This window comes from Cotesia typhae, unplaced genomic scaffold (genome assembly GCF_013202065.1).
Source record: "Cotesia typhae breed Kobodo isofemale line unplaced genomic scaffold, CoteBio_Ctyphae contig_11, whole genome shotgun sequence".
Lineage (NCBI taxonomy): Eukaryota > Metazoa > Arthropoda > Insecta > Hymenoptera > Braconidae > Cotesia > Cotesia typhae.
In genome coordinates this window covers 2,084,224-2,097,525 of record NW_027423711.1, presented here as the reverse complement: position 1 = coordinate 2,097,525, position 13,302 = coordinate 2,084,224, and the positions used below count along the sequence as shown (strand labels likewise).

At 28.5% G+C, this 13,302-nt stretch overlaps 1 protein-coding gene across 1 annotated transcript in view; it reads left to right on the top strand.

Annotated features, from left to right (window-relative positions):
• Positions 1 to 12,137, top strand: part of Acj6 (abnormal chemosensory protein 6) — a 31,856-nt gene extending 19,719 nt beyond the window's left edge. The window contains exons 2-4 of the mRNA XM_074237457.1: positions 718 to 774; positions 5,285 to 5,491; positions 11,382 to 12,137. Coding sequence (XP_074093558.1) covers positions 718 to 774; positions 5,285 to 5,491; positions 11,382 to 12,137 — 1,020 coding nt within the window. The remainder of the gene's footprint in view (positions 1 to 717; positions 775 to 5,284; positions 5,492 to 11,381) is intronic.
• The last annotated feature ends 1,165 nt before the right edge of the window (positions 12,138 to 13,302 follow it).

Sequence of the window (13,302 nt, the reverse complement as noted above, 5' to 3'; positions counted from 1 at the left end):
TATATACACACGTTAAAATTTTAATCATCTTGATTATTCATAAGCCGACTATTATTTTCTAATGTAGTAGTTTACTTTATCACTGAACAAAATCAATTTCATCATTTCTTTTTTTTTTAGAATTATTGTGTCTCGCTGAATTATTATTAATTTAAGGATACTTTATACTATCCATGTAATTTAAATATTTGTTTCTATCTCTGTCAATTACAGAAAATTTTTTTGGGAATTAATTAAATTATTAAAACGTAAAATCACTAAATCTTACAAATTTTTTTTACACCTGATAAAATTTGACAAAAAATTAGTTACATCATAATGCTGTAAATTATCGTCAAATATTGAATAGTTTGACTTTAATTCCGTTTATTTTTACTCGTGTTATAAATTTATCTCTCATCGATCATTTTAATTGTCTAAGAGCCTCTGCGTAGGTGTCATATCATTAAAAAAGCTATTTGTCAGCCTTGATACAGTTTATACTAAGAAACCCGGGTGCTTTCTACAGCTATACAACATTACTTGAAACATAGCACATTACGAATACTCTTATTTATGGTTCTATAGTCAATAAATCAATTTTCTTTTTATTTGAACCAACGTTCTGATATATAGGTCGCAAGCCGCAATAAATGAATAGAATTATAAGAATTTATAAAAATAACATCGTATTAATATTTAAACATAAATTTATATGGATATGTTTTTTATTTTCAGAGTCGAATATTGGAAGATGCCTCGATAATGTGTAATTCCTGGTCACCTAGACACAATGTGAGTATAAATACGTAATGTCTGAAGTCGATAAGGGGAATTGTAAAAAGGATGTCATAAAAAGTATATCGAAGTTTTTTTAGATGTAAAATTTCAAGGGTTTTTTTTTATGTACAGAAACATTAAATTTTTTATCAAATTTTCAGTTATTATAAATAATAACATTTTTTCAGTACTGAAATCAGCGATCATCTGATCATTGATCTATTTCTTTGATAATTAAATAAATACTAAAAATTAATGTATAAAATTTATAGTAATATTATTTTTTACTATTTTTACACATAAATTTGTGAAAATTTATTTTTGTCACAATTTAATTCCTAAAAAAATTCCTAACAATTATCGAAGGTTCGTTAATTTCCGTGTCATTAAGTAATAGTTTATTATGAAAATGTTCTAACAGTGAGTCACAGGTTCAAAAAATATGTGGCTCAAGAAAAAGTTCTAACTTTAAATATTTTTCGTGATTGAAATATTTCAATTAGCTTAGTTTTAATACTATACACTGAGAAGCAATATGTAGTGAGAATTCTGGTAGCTTAACTTTTAGAGCTCCTGATATGTAATCAGGAAGGTCTAGGTTCAATTTCCGGCTTGGTTCTGATCCTAGTAATTTTTCAAAGTTATTCTTCAATTTAAATAAATTTACAATATAATTATTATTTATTAAATCCTCGAACAGACAATATTTCCAGCTCACTAGTAGTCAATGATATATCACTTACACAAATCTAAAATACACAAAAGTATCAACTTATTATTTCTTGAATTTCATACAAAAATGTTTAAATAATTATCTCTCGCGTTTTCTTTTATTCAATGAGAAATCCTTTCCTTTTTATGTTTTTATTTCTTGACCTTTTTACATACATTCATATAATATTTTCTAGTTTTTATTATGTTTTATGAAAGTAAAAAAAAATATATATTATTATCATTATTAAAATAATAATAATTGAATGAAGCTCAACAAAACGTTGTAAGAGTCGTAGTTGGTAACTTCCGCTATACTTAAAATTCGTTTTTATTTTTCTATTTACGTCGACAAGTCCGACTGAAGGCGGTTTTTAATGCTTCCTGCGTGGAGCAGCAGAGTTTTCTGAGTGGATGAGAGGAAACTTGGGGACGGGGTAAAAGAGATGACGAAGGAAAGAGAAAATGTAAGAAAAAGGAATAAAATGAAAAAAAGTTTGAATATATATATATATATAATCACAAGAAAAGAAAAAATAAAAAACAGAGAGTGGACTGTATGCTGCTGTAGTATACACAAAGTGTGTTTTCAGCCATAACGTTTATGTTTTATTAAACCCGCACGTAGTTACTGCAGTGGCCAACATAAACTGGCTAACTCGTGGTTACGATTATGGTCAGAAGCAAATTGATTATTTAGATACACAATGAGATGGCTTATGAGGATAGCCTGTATCTTCTCTGTCATAAAAACTACTCAAGTATATATTACTGGTGTCCTTTACTTCTTTATTATACACATATATATACATGTATTATACATTTAATATATATATATGGCTGTGTACATGGCTGGCTTCTTTCCAGCAGAAATCTGCACAAAAAGCTTACTACACTCTATATCTCTTCAAATTTAACCTAAAACACTGTCTGCCCAATTAACTCTTACATACTTAAGTTTTTAATGAGTTTGAAAACTAATTTTTTTTTTTTTTAAATAAATGTTTTCTCAGTATTTTTTGGTTTTTTGTTTCTCTTAGGATTTATTTTTAAATATGAAGGAATAAAATATGCCAAAGATGAGGTGGAGATCATTGTAATTGACCTCTGACTTTTCAACAGAAAGTTATTTAAAAATAAATAGGGATTTCATTTTCTTCTAACTGTAAGAAGAAATGTAATTGACATTCACTAAAATAAACTTGTAGAAAAATTTTAGTTTCACGCATTTTTTGATAAGCGAGACATAACCAAGTGAAAAAAATAGTTTGGTGATCTATCGACGACCTTTTTTTAATAATAAAAATCAGTTAAATGAATAAAAAATTCTTCATAAAAATTTCAAATTGTTTTCAAATATAAATGATTTTGATATTGAGAAATTTTTGCTCAAATTTCATTATTAAAATCAGTAAAATAAAATATAAAAAAATATAACATCCTTTTCAATCTTTTAGATTGTTTTTAAATAAACTTGCTTTTTTAATATTTTAAAAATTATAAAGTCATGATGAAAAAAAAATAATTTGAAAAGTAAAAGTAGAAAAAAAAAATGTTCAATTTTAACTTTTTTTCCAAACAATAATATTAAAATTCTTTTTTTGATTAGTTGATTTTTCAAAAACGGATGTCTATATTCAAAATCAAAATTGTCGATCATGAATAATAAAACATCTGGAGGTTAATTTAAGAAGCTGATATAATTTGGACGAAATAACTCGAAAGTTCAACAACCCAATTAACTTAAAAAATTAATCAGTCTGTGCATTTCATGAATATAATTATAGTCAATTTTATTGAGGAAGAAATAAATAATTCGTAACAATTAGAATAAAAGCGATTGTTTGAGAGTCTGATCTTTTTTTAAACATTTATATTGAATTTATGCATGATATTTCGTTATCTAAAATATAACAGTGGTGTCGGGTCGTCTGCGACAGATGTTAAATTTAGATTGATATTCAAAATTGTGTCAATCCCCTGAATTATATTCATAAACTTCTTTATTTAATTTATCTTATCTCATTTTTAAAAATATTACTTTTATATATTTCTCTATTATTATTTTTTTTCAAGTAGTCGTTCAGACTCTAGACACCGGCATAACACTCCGGCATGCAAAGTCTCTACTCGTTTTCTTGTCACCTGTCACATTTTCATTAGATTATTTTATTATTTATTCACAAATCAATCTAGCAAGTATTCATATACATACGATATGACTTTTTTTTATAACTATAAATTAAAGCTATAACCGTACTAACTTAATTAATCATTATTTGTATTCATGCATACCCAGTTTTTACAAATTACAAATCAACAGACAGTTTGACATTGTTTAAATATTTTTCTACTTTTTTCGCATTCGTATATAAATTAAATATGATTTTATCGATTGGATAATAAGTGTTAAAAATAAAATCCACTAATTGAAGAATTTAATTGTTTATTTTAAAACAATTTATTTATTTACAATAAAATAAAATAAATTATTACCTAATCCAAGCTGACTGCGAAAAATAGTTTTCATCATTGATCATTCTAAATAGAGTAATAAAACAACAGTAACAAATAGCAAAAGATAATTCAATTGTAATTGGCTAATTTTTAACAATCTACCTTGGAGTAAATGGGAAAAAGAAGAAACATGTTAAAGCGAAAATACATCAAGGAAAAATGACTCTATTAGTGTAACACGTGGGGAGATCAAGATGAACTTCAAGGGTAAGAGTTGATGAAAGCAACTGAGAAAACAGCAACAAGTTTTCGAAACAACAGACCGTTAACTACAACTTTTAACAACAGCTATTTGTAACCAACTGAAATAGTATATTTTTCTACCTTGTCTTCGCTACATTTACTTGCACATCAAGACACTACTTGTAACATATGATTTCTTTTATACTGGATTTATTGCGTCATCAACCATTGCTTATGTTAATTCATTTTCGTACATTTTAAAAATCAAAATTCAATATTACTTAATTTCTTTTTTATTTTAAATTTTGTTAAAGGATAGAATTTCAAAATTTTATTAATTTTTGGCAAATTAGTCTTATACATGATCTTTATGTCTATCTTAAAGAAAAAAATTAAAAAAAAAACAAGAGACACATTTTAATTAAGTTTTCTCTGTTTATGTTAAATCAAAATGGTAAAAAAATTTTTTTGTTTTTTTAAAAAATATTTTGAATTAAAATTTTTTTTTGAACTGATTAAAAAAATTACTTTTATTCAAGAGAAAAAATGTAGAACTAAAAGTATCATCTTGAAGAGTTTGACCGTTTTAAATCAAGTAAAAAATTTATAAATTGAAAAAAATCCAATTCTTTAAAATGATTTTCTTGATTTAAGATCTTTGCTCTTAAATTAAATTTTTTTTGTCAGTGTGATTAAAAAAAAAAGTACTGAATAGATGTACGTTTGATTTAATAATTTGTCGCAATGTATTGATGTTAAATTAAAAAAAAAATTTCAAAACTAAGTTCACCCTTATTGAACAAATGGAATTATACACTTAATCAAGTTGAGTTATAAAAAGTAAAGAATAAAAAGGGGTAAAAATACGCGTACGAAGAGGAATAAAAAAAAGGTGAAAGGGTGGTGTCGAAAAAAAGAAAACTCATAAATAATCGAAGCCTCTTTGGTATGTCGGTACTTTTAACATGAAACATTGATCCAGTGTAAACGACATTATCGACTATAATACAGATTGATACAATTTATTGATGATTAATATTACTAATCGATTTTTATATTTTTATGCTTAAAAATTTTTAATTTAAAATGAGCAATAATTTTTTTAATTTTTTAGGGTGACTTATTTGGCGGATTGAATAGCGGACTACAAGACGGTCTGCTTTCGCGGGCAGAGGCTTTGGCAGCTGACTTAGGAAAGCACAATGCAGGCACGCCAATGCCTCTTAAGCATGATCCTGTATCTGTATATCATCACGGGGCACATATGCCTAGTCCACATCCAAACAATCGGCCGCACCATCAGGTACAATCACACCTATTTGTGAGTCTAACTTATTAAAAATTTATTATTATTAGAATTAATTCAATTATTATCGTTAATTTTTAAAAACTGAGCTTGTTCTTTCTCGTTATTAATTAATTATCAGTATTGGTTACAATTAGGAAAAGTAATTCATATCATTCTATTAAATTTTATCCCGACCTACTTTTTATTAAAAGTTTTTTTGTTCATACCTCAATTAAATTTTAAATAACATACTTGTTACAAAACCCGATAATTATTTTATCGAGTTTTGTACTTTAAATTTATCGAAATTATTCTAAATTAAATAGCGAGAAATGTTTTTGATAATTTTCGACGTCAAACTCAATAAACTTTGGGAAAATGATTATTGAAATTAAAAATTTTTATAAATTTAAACTGTTACGTTATTGAATAACACTCGTTGCATAAAGTACCGGGGAATAATAAGGCCTAGCTTAGATATTTATATTTTATATAAAATAAAAAATTTCAATTTTTATCAAAGAAATTTTAATGTTATTTTGACAAAATTAATTAAAGTACACCCGTGAAAAAAATTTTTTGAAATAGCCGGATATAGTTTTTGATATGTCCTGATTTGATTTGATATGACCATTTATAATTTTTCGGCTAAAAGTGGTGTTGAAGATCACTTACAGAGGACACATAATCACTGAATCACATCCTTAAAAAAGAGCTAAATTATAAATTAAAAATAACTGAGTTTTTAAGTTATAAAATAAAAATAATTTCTTTTTTAATTTCTAAAGAGCTTATATATTTGTCATTGCTTTTCAATTTAGTCAACTACTTATCTAACTCTTGTGTAATATGATATGATAATTGATGTACATATTTCTAGATAAAATAAAAAATTATAATAAATTTTTCGTTTATTTTTACACACAGTCCAATATGGTCATTTTAGAAGATTTTTTCACGGATAGTTTAATTATTCAAGTAAATATACTAAATTCCTAGGCCTCATTACCCTACTACGATTAAAGTGCATAATTTTGTTCATATTTGTAGTTTACTAAGAGAAGGAAAATTTTTAATGCAGACAAGGATTTTTGAGCGCAAAATTTTTTAAAATGAATCTTTTTAATTTATTAATTCCTTGACAAAAAATATCAATATCTGTCTTTATTAATTATGAAGTTATAAAGAATTTTATAATTGAAACAAGTAAACATACGAATAGTGTGACAAATTAAATAAAATTTATTTTTGTCAATCCGACCATTTCTTCTGACAAGAAAACATATCATTGATAATTATCAAAAATACATGTTTTTGAGTCAAGAATATTTTTTTAAAAAATTAAGAATAATTTTTTAGTTGAAACATTTTTTTCTCACTGTAAAAATTACCATTTTTTGTTTAATTATTATTTAAAATGTCGTTAAATAATGATTAATAACATAAATATTTATAGAATTATAGTTTTGTTTTCATTATTAATATCTCTTAACTAGGCTAAACCTTGTATTACCTGCGGGTACATTAGTATGCAAAAATTTTAGATTCAAATAATAGCAAATTTATCAAAAAAAAAAAAAAATGGAAAATTAGATACTAAAAGTAAATATAATTCAGAAGATGTAAATAGTAATCTCCCCAAGTTTATCCACCAGCCTGACTTGTAAACAAGCTCATAGGCGCGTTAACTGTGCATTAAATTATCTCCGCATGATAATTTTACCCTAGCCCATTTTGAACCCTTGAAAGAGAGAGAGAAAGAGTAAATACAAGTTTAGCAAGACCCTCTCTTATTATATGTACATATAAATGCATAACTGTATGCTGTTAAGTGTAACCCGTCGGGACAGATATAATTCAACGGTAACGGTTTCAGTGAATGGCAATGTATCCTTTCGCAGATGGCCTGAGAGTTAAGTGTCGCATAAAAGTCAGGGTTTATTTTGAAATGCTGACGAATTCAATAATGTTACTGTATATGATCCATAGATGTTATTATGTGTGTAAGAGCCGGCCCGAGTCCCGAGTTACGAGTAAAGAGTAATGAGTTTTGATACTTGGATTCATATATAGTGATATAATGTGTGTGATACCCGGTAAAGAATCGACGACATACCACATACACAATGTGAGACACTTTTTGGGGAAAGAAGATAACTTACAACCCTACCATGTTGTCACAATAATGATGAAATATTGCGTGGGTTCTCCCATGCGTATTACACATGAATTTTACACCTCTTTCTCTTTCACTCGTCGCATGCTCAGCCGCGTACCTTCTGTAGGATGTGAAACCACCACTTTGACCACTCGTGTTTTCTGGCGCGACACCCACCCTAATTCCAATTCGATTCGAATATAACTGTGCCATTTGGGCTGATGTCGAAAAATAGGGGTTCTATCAAATATTTTCGTGTATCTAATTTTTTTTTTTTTCGCCTTCTTTACAAGTTTTTACACTTTGTCAATTATGAAATATTATGAGTAAATATCTATATAGAAAATCATATGGGTACTATATATCAAAAATTTTATAAAAATTTTTATTGTCGAACAAGAAATTTTATGAAAAATAAAATTCTACACTGAAAAAAAACTACTTGATTCAAGAAAAAAATTCTTTTTAAAATTTTATTCTTGTTTCAAAATATCCAGCTCTTTTAATTCAAGGAATTCATGAATACAAAGCTCTTGAATAAGGACAAAAAATTATTTATTCAGGAACTTTAATCTTAAACAAATGATTTCACTATTTTCAAACAAGATAATCTATAAACCACACGGAAAGAACAAGAAGACACTGAATATCATCCCAGATTATACTCAGTGATATCTGTGGTGAAAAAAAATTTCAGATAGTAGCTAGTATAATCCAGATTATACTGGGTGATATATGGATTATACTCATTGTAATCTGGATTATACTAGCTACTATCTGAAATTTTTTTTAACCCAGTATAATCTGGGATGATATCCAGTGTCATCTTATTCTTTCTGAGCACTCAAGAGTTTTCTTTTTTTATTAAAGATAGACGGTAACATTGATTCAAGAATTTCAACATTTTTGAAATTTGGTTATTTTTTATACTTTTAAAAATAAATCTCGAACATATTTCAGAATAGATTAGGAAAAGAAAATTTTTTTTTTATTCAAAACGAAGACGTTGTTTTTAAACCAAGAATATCAAAATCTTAAAAGGAAACGGAATTATTCTCAATGAAAAGAAATTGTATTTTTCGAAGAAGAATTTGGTTGTGTCCCACAAAAAATAAGATTTCTAATCTTTCTGCGCTAAGAAAACTTTTCAAGGCAAAACATTCTTGAATAAAGTCGTAAGACTCATTCCAAGTTAATTTTTTGGATCAGCAATACTTCTCTTAAATTAAATAATATTTTTTTTTTTTTCAGAATAGAAATTTTTTTCAATGTAGTAAATTGTATTATTTATAAATTTTTCTTGTATTGCAATAAAATAACTTTCAATATTTGAAATATTGTTAAAATAATTGAAGAGATTGTAATGAGATATTTTCGATTGAAATAAGAGAGAACACAAGTGTCAAATTACACCAGCGTTTGGTTTTAAAAATATTAGAAGAGCTCATAAATAATTTGTAAGGGGGTCGAGGGTATGAGTAACTACTGACTACCTACGGTCACAGCACGTGCCACATGTTCATGGATAATTGTGTATGTACGCGCTGTATTCACAATAATCCACTTATGTACGATACTGAAACAATTCACGTTTAACCAATACTTTCTTTTTTTTTTTTTTATTTTGAATTAGGCACATATTTGATTTTTCTAAGTTATCAGTTCAGTAGTTTATCAAATTTACAAATCATTTATAAAGAAAATTAATATGTTTGAAAAATTTTTTTTAAATTTGAATTATTTTCAATAGATGATTGAAAAATGTACAATAATTCGAAGTAATAAACATGTTTGAATTACAAATTAAATCTAAACCCTTTGCGATTGTTAAACACGTTAATATCTATTACTCTCCCCTTGGCATGAAATTTGGCGCGTGCCGTCGCTCGAAACGAGGGTCATATGGATTCAGTAGTAGAAAAGGCTAGTCAACTTCACTAACTATAACATGTTTCTGGCCTTAGTACCCTATTAAATTCGACGGGAGTGATAATTAAATTACCATGGAATTAATCTTCTATAAAGGAACAATTTGTAAAAATTTTTCCGTCTCTAAAAACATTTTATATATTTTTCATAATTAATATTGTTATTTCATAGAATACATTTTTTACTTTTATTTGTTCCGTGTTATATATAAATACAAAAAAATAAATATATTTTTTTTACTCTTACAAGAAAACTTTTCACTAACTGTTTAGCGTATATATAGCATAGCTCTATGGATTATTCCGTCGCGAGAGTAAAAAATCGAAATACAAAGCAGAATAGGTTATAGACTAAAATAAAGTTTTTTTAAGAAAGTTCTTCATAAAAGTATCATTAAAAACATGAAATAACATTTCTTTCAAAGGTGAAAATTTCCGTGTACAAGTTGCAAGTTATAGTAGGACACGTGGAAAATAGTTTGTTTTATTCACAAAATGTTATACATGTAAATATTACTCATGTAAGTAAATGAATAAATAAAAACTAAAGGTCAATTTTTAGTATGCCGTTCAAAGTGTAAGAAAAAAGAGAAGCAAAATGAAATAAATTCAGTTTTTAAATGAAATTAGAGTTGAATAGAGTAAATTAAGTAAATATTCGTTAATTGTTAATAGCCATATTAATTGTTTGAATTAATAAATCAATATCATGTTTAACATATTTGACGATAACAGTTATTTAGAAATAGTAACTGAGACTTAAACTTTTAAAAATTAAAAAATAATTTCATACAGAAAAAATATTTTGAATGTCTTAACTATCTTGATACAAGCAAAACGTTTCTTCCATCAAGAAAATTTCCTTGAATTAGGTAAATTTTGTTTTGATTAAGAAATTTCTTACTTGAATCCAGATTAAGAAATTCTTCAAAATGATCTTCTTGGTTCAAGATTTTTTTTCTTTAATTAAGTTGTTTTTTTTTTTTTTTTTTTTTTTTTAAATACATGATTTTATTTTTCAATAGAAATAAATTCAATTTTCATGGGACATGGTTTATTAGAGTGTGGGTATCTGTACATTAGATCAACTTTATAAAATTTATGTATCGCTGTTTAAAAAATATTCATTACACCGAAGAAAAATTACTCAATTCAAGAGAAAGAAATTCCTGAGTGAAAGATTGATTATCTTGTTTGAAACTAGTAAAGTGGTTTGTTTAAAACTAAAATTTTTAAAAACAAGAGTGAAAAATATTATCTTTGGATCAAGTAATTTTATTTCATAAATTTACTAATTTGTTCCTTGACAAAAGGGCGATAAAAATATTTTATTTCATCTTCCAATCACCCTAGGAATGTTACAAGATAAAAAATTTTCAAAATCAAAAGGGCGTAGATAAAAAATTTTTTTAACTGTGTTTTATAACTTTCTCCTTCAAAAATTAAATGTCGCGAACTCCTGTCTATAATAATTGAAGTTAAAAAAAAAACAATTCATTGTTGAAAATGTAACTGAATTCAATAGTTTTTCGAATTTCCAAAAATTTTCCATTTTCATCGCCAGAAGCAGAACCAATAGGGCATATTATTCGGGATACACCCTTACGCATTAGTAACGCAATGTATTTATCAATGAGTAATAAATAAATCCTTCTCTTAGTAAATTTATAAATTTCTAAAACTCCAATTAAATGTTAAACAAACGGCTAATAAATCAATAGCTTAATCGAGGGTCTAGAGATTAAAACAGGAAAAAAATCTTAGACCCTCGACCCACTGAAAAAGTAATAAATTTATGACTTGCGCGAATTAAAAGATGATCGCTCGATGCTTGCAGATGAGCCACCCGGGGATGGAGAGCCTAGACATGTTGGATCCAGCGAACTCAATGACCACGCTAACCCCGATGTCCGAAGGTGGAGGCGGGAGTGGCGGCGGACCAGGCCATCACGGCGGAATCCACGGGCCCTCAGTCTACGGCGGAATGAACGGCATGATGAGCCACCACCACCACACGAATATTGGCGGAAGTGTCCCCCACCCCCACCACCCAGCGATGGCCGCAGCAGCTGCGGCGGCTGCAGCAGCTGGGCTTCATCCTGACGCAGACACAGATCCCCGAGAACTTGAAGCCTTCGCAGAAAGATTCAAGCAGAGACGCATAAAGTTAGGCGTTACCCAAGCGGACGTCGGTAAGGCCCTCGCTAACCTGAAACTACCCGGCGTCGGCGCACTTTCCCAATCCACGATATGTCGCTTCGAGTCGCTGACTCTCTCCCACAACAACATGATCGCCTTGAAGCCGATTCTCCAGGCCTGGCTGGAGGAGGCCGAAGCCCAAGCAAAGAACAAGAGACGCGACCCTGACGCCCCCTCAGTCCTTCCGGCCGGCGAAAAGAAGCGAAAACGCACGAGTATCGCTGCACCGGAAAAACGCTCGCTAGAAGCGTTCTTCGCGGTCCAGCCGCGGCCTTCCGGAGAAAAAATCGCAGCAATCGCTGAAAAATTGGACCTCAAAAAAAATGTTGTCAGAGTTTGGTTCTGCAATCAGCGACAAAAACAGAAACGCATGAAATTCGCCGCTCAGCATTGACCCGAGGGTGGTTTGTGACAGCAAAACTGACTGTACCCGCCACCAGCCCCTACGAACCTTGAACCGAAACCCGAACCTCTTGGGGAGTATCAAGGATGGCCGTAGGTTATCAATAATGATAAAAATATCTATTGCGGAGCTGGTGGGTGTCAGAATTGTTGTTACACTAATGAAAAATAGTTTTAATAAATAAATTAATAAATAAAGTAATATAATATTCTTAATTTAAATAAATAGATTATTTATAAAAAAAAAACATTTAAGTGACGGCAAATTCAGTGCGTGGAAAACTGTTTATTGGATTTATACACTGAATCATAATATGGAAAAAATTATGCCGGTCTTGATAAAAGTGATCATTATTATTAAAAATTGTAATTATTGTTATTTTAAAGAGACTCGAATATTTTTCAGAGAGAGAGAGAGAGAGAGAGAGAGAGAGAGAGAGATACGTAGATAGATACAGAGAGAGAAAGAGAGAGTTCAGCTTCCTCCTTTAAACTGTCTTACCTTTTTATTTTATTCTCACCTTAATTTTTTCTCTCTCTTACTCTCACTTATTCTATCGAAGACTTTGTTTGATTTTTTCTTTTTTTATTATATTTTTATTTATTTATTAATTGATAAATATAAAAATTATTTTATTCAACGGATTTCTCCCTCTTGTTTTCTTCTTATCCTTGTATTGTGTAAAGCACACTTGCGGTCAAATCGATCAAACGTAACCCACTTGGAGTCTATAGATCAGACGTATGAAATTTAACATCGTTCAACCCTCACACACGGATAGAATACTATATATATGTATGACGAGAAATATTATTTTAAACTATCAAAGAAAAGTCAAGAAGAAAAATAAAGGAATAAAAAAATGGATATAACGTGCATTGTGGATGGACGAATATGATTCCCACACTAGTGGCTAGTTTATATACCTTTACTTTTGTTTTAAAAACATATACCAAACCGACTAGAGTCACATGTATATGCCGATAAATATGGCTATGGATATCGTACATGTAAGCTTACAATCACTTGAAAAAGTACAAGCAAAACGTTTTTTAGTAGAGGAATTCAACAGCTTTCATTTTTTAACTGTTAAAATATTTTGTCTGTATTTAGGGTAAGTGCAGGTATTAGTATGAATTTTTTTTAAATCAACAAT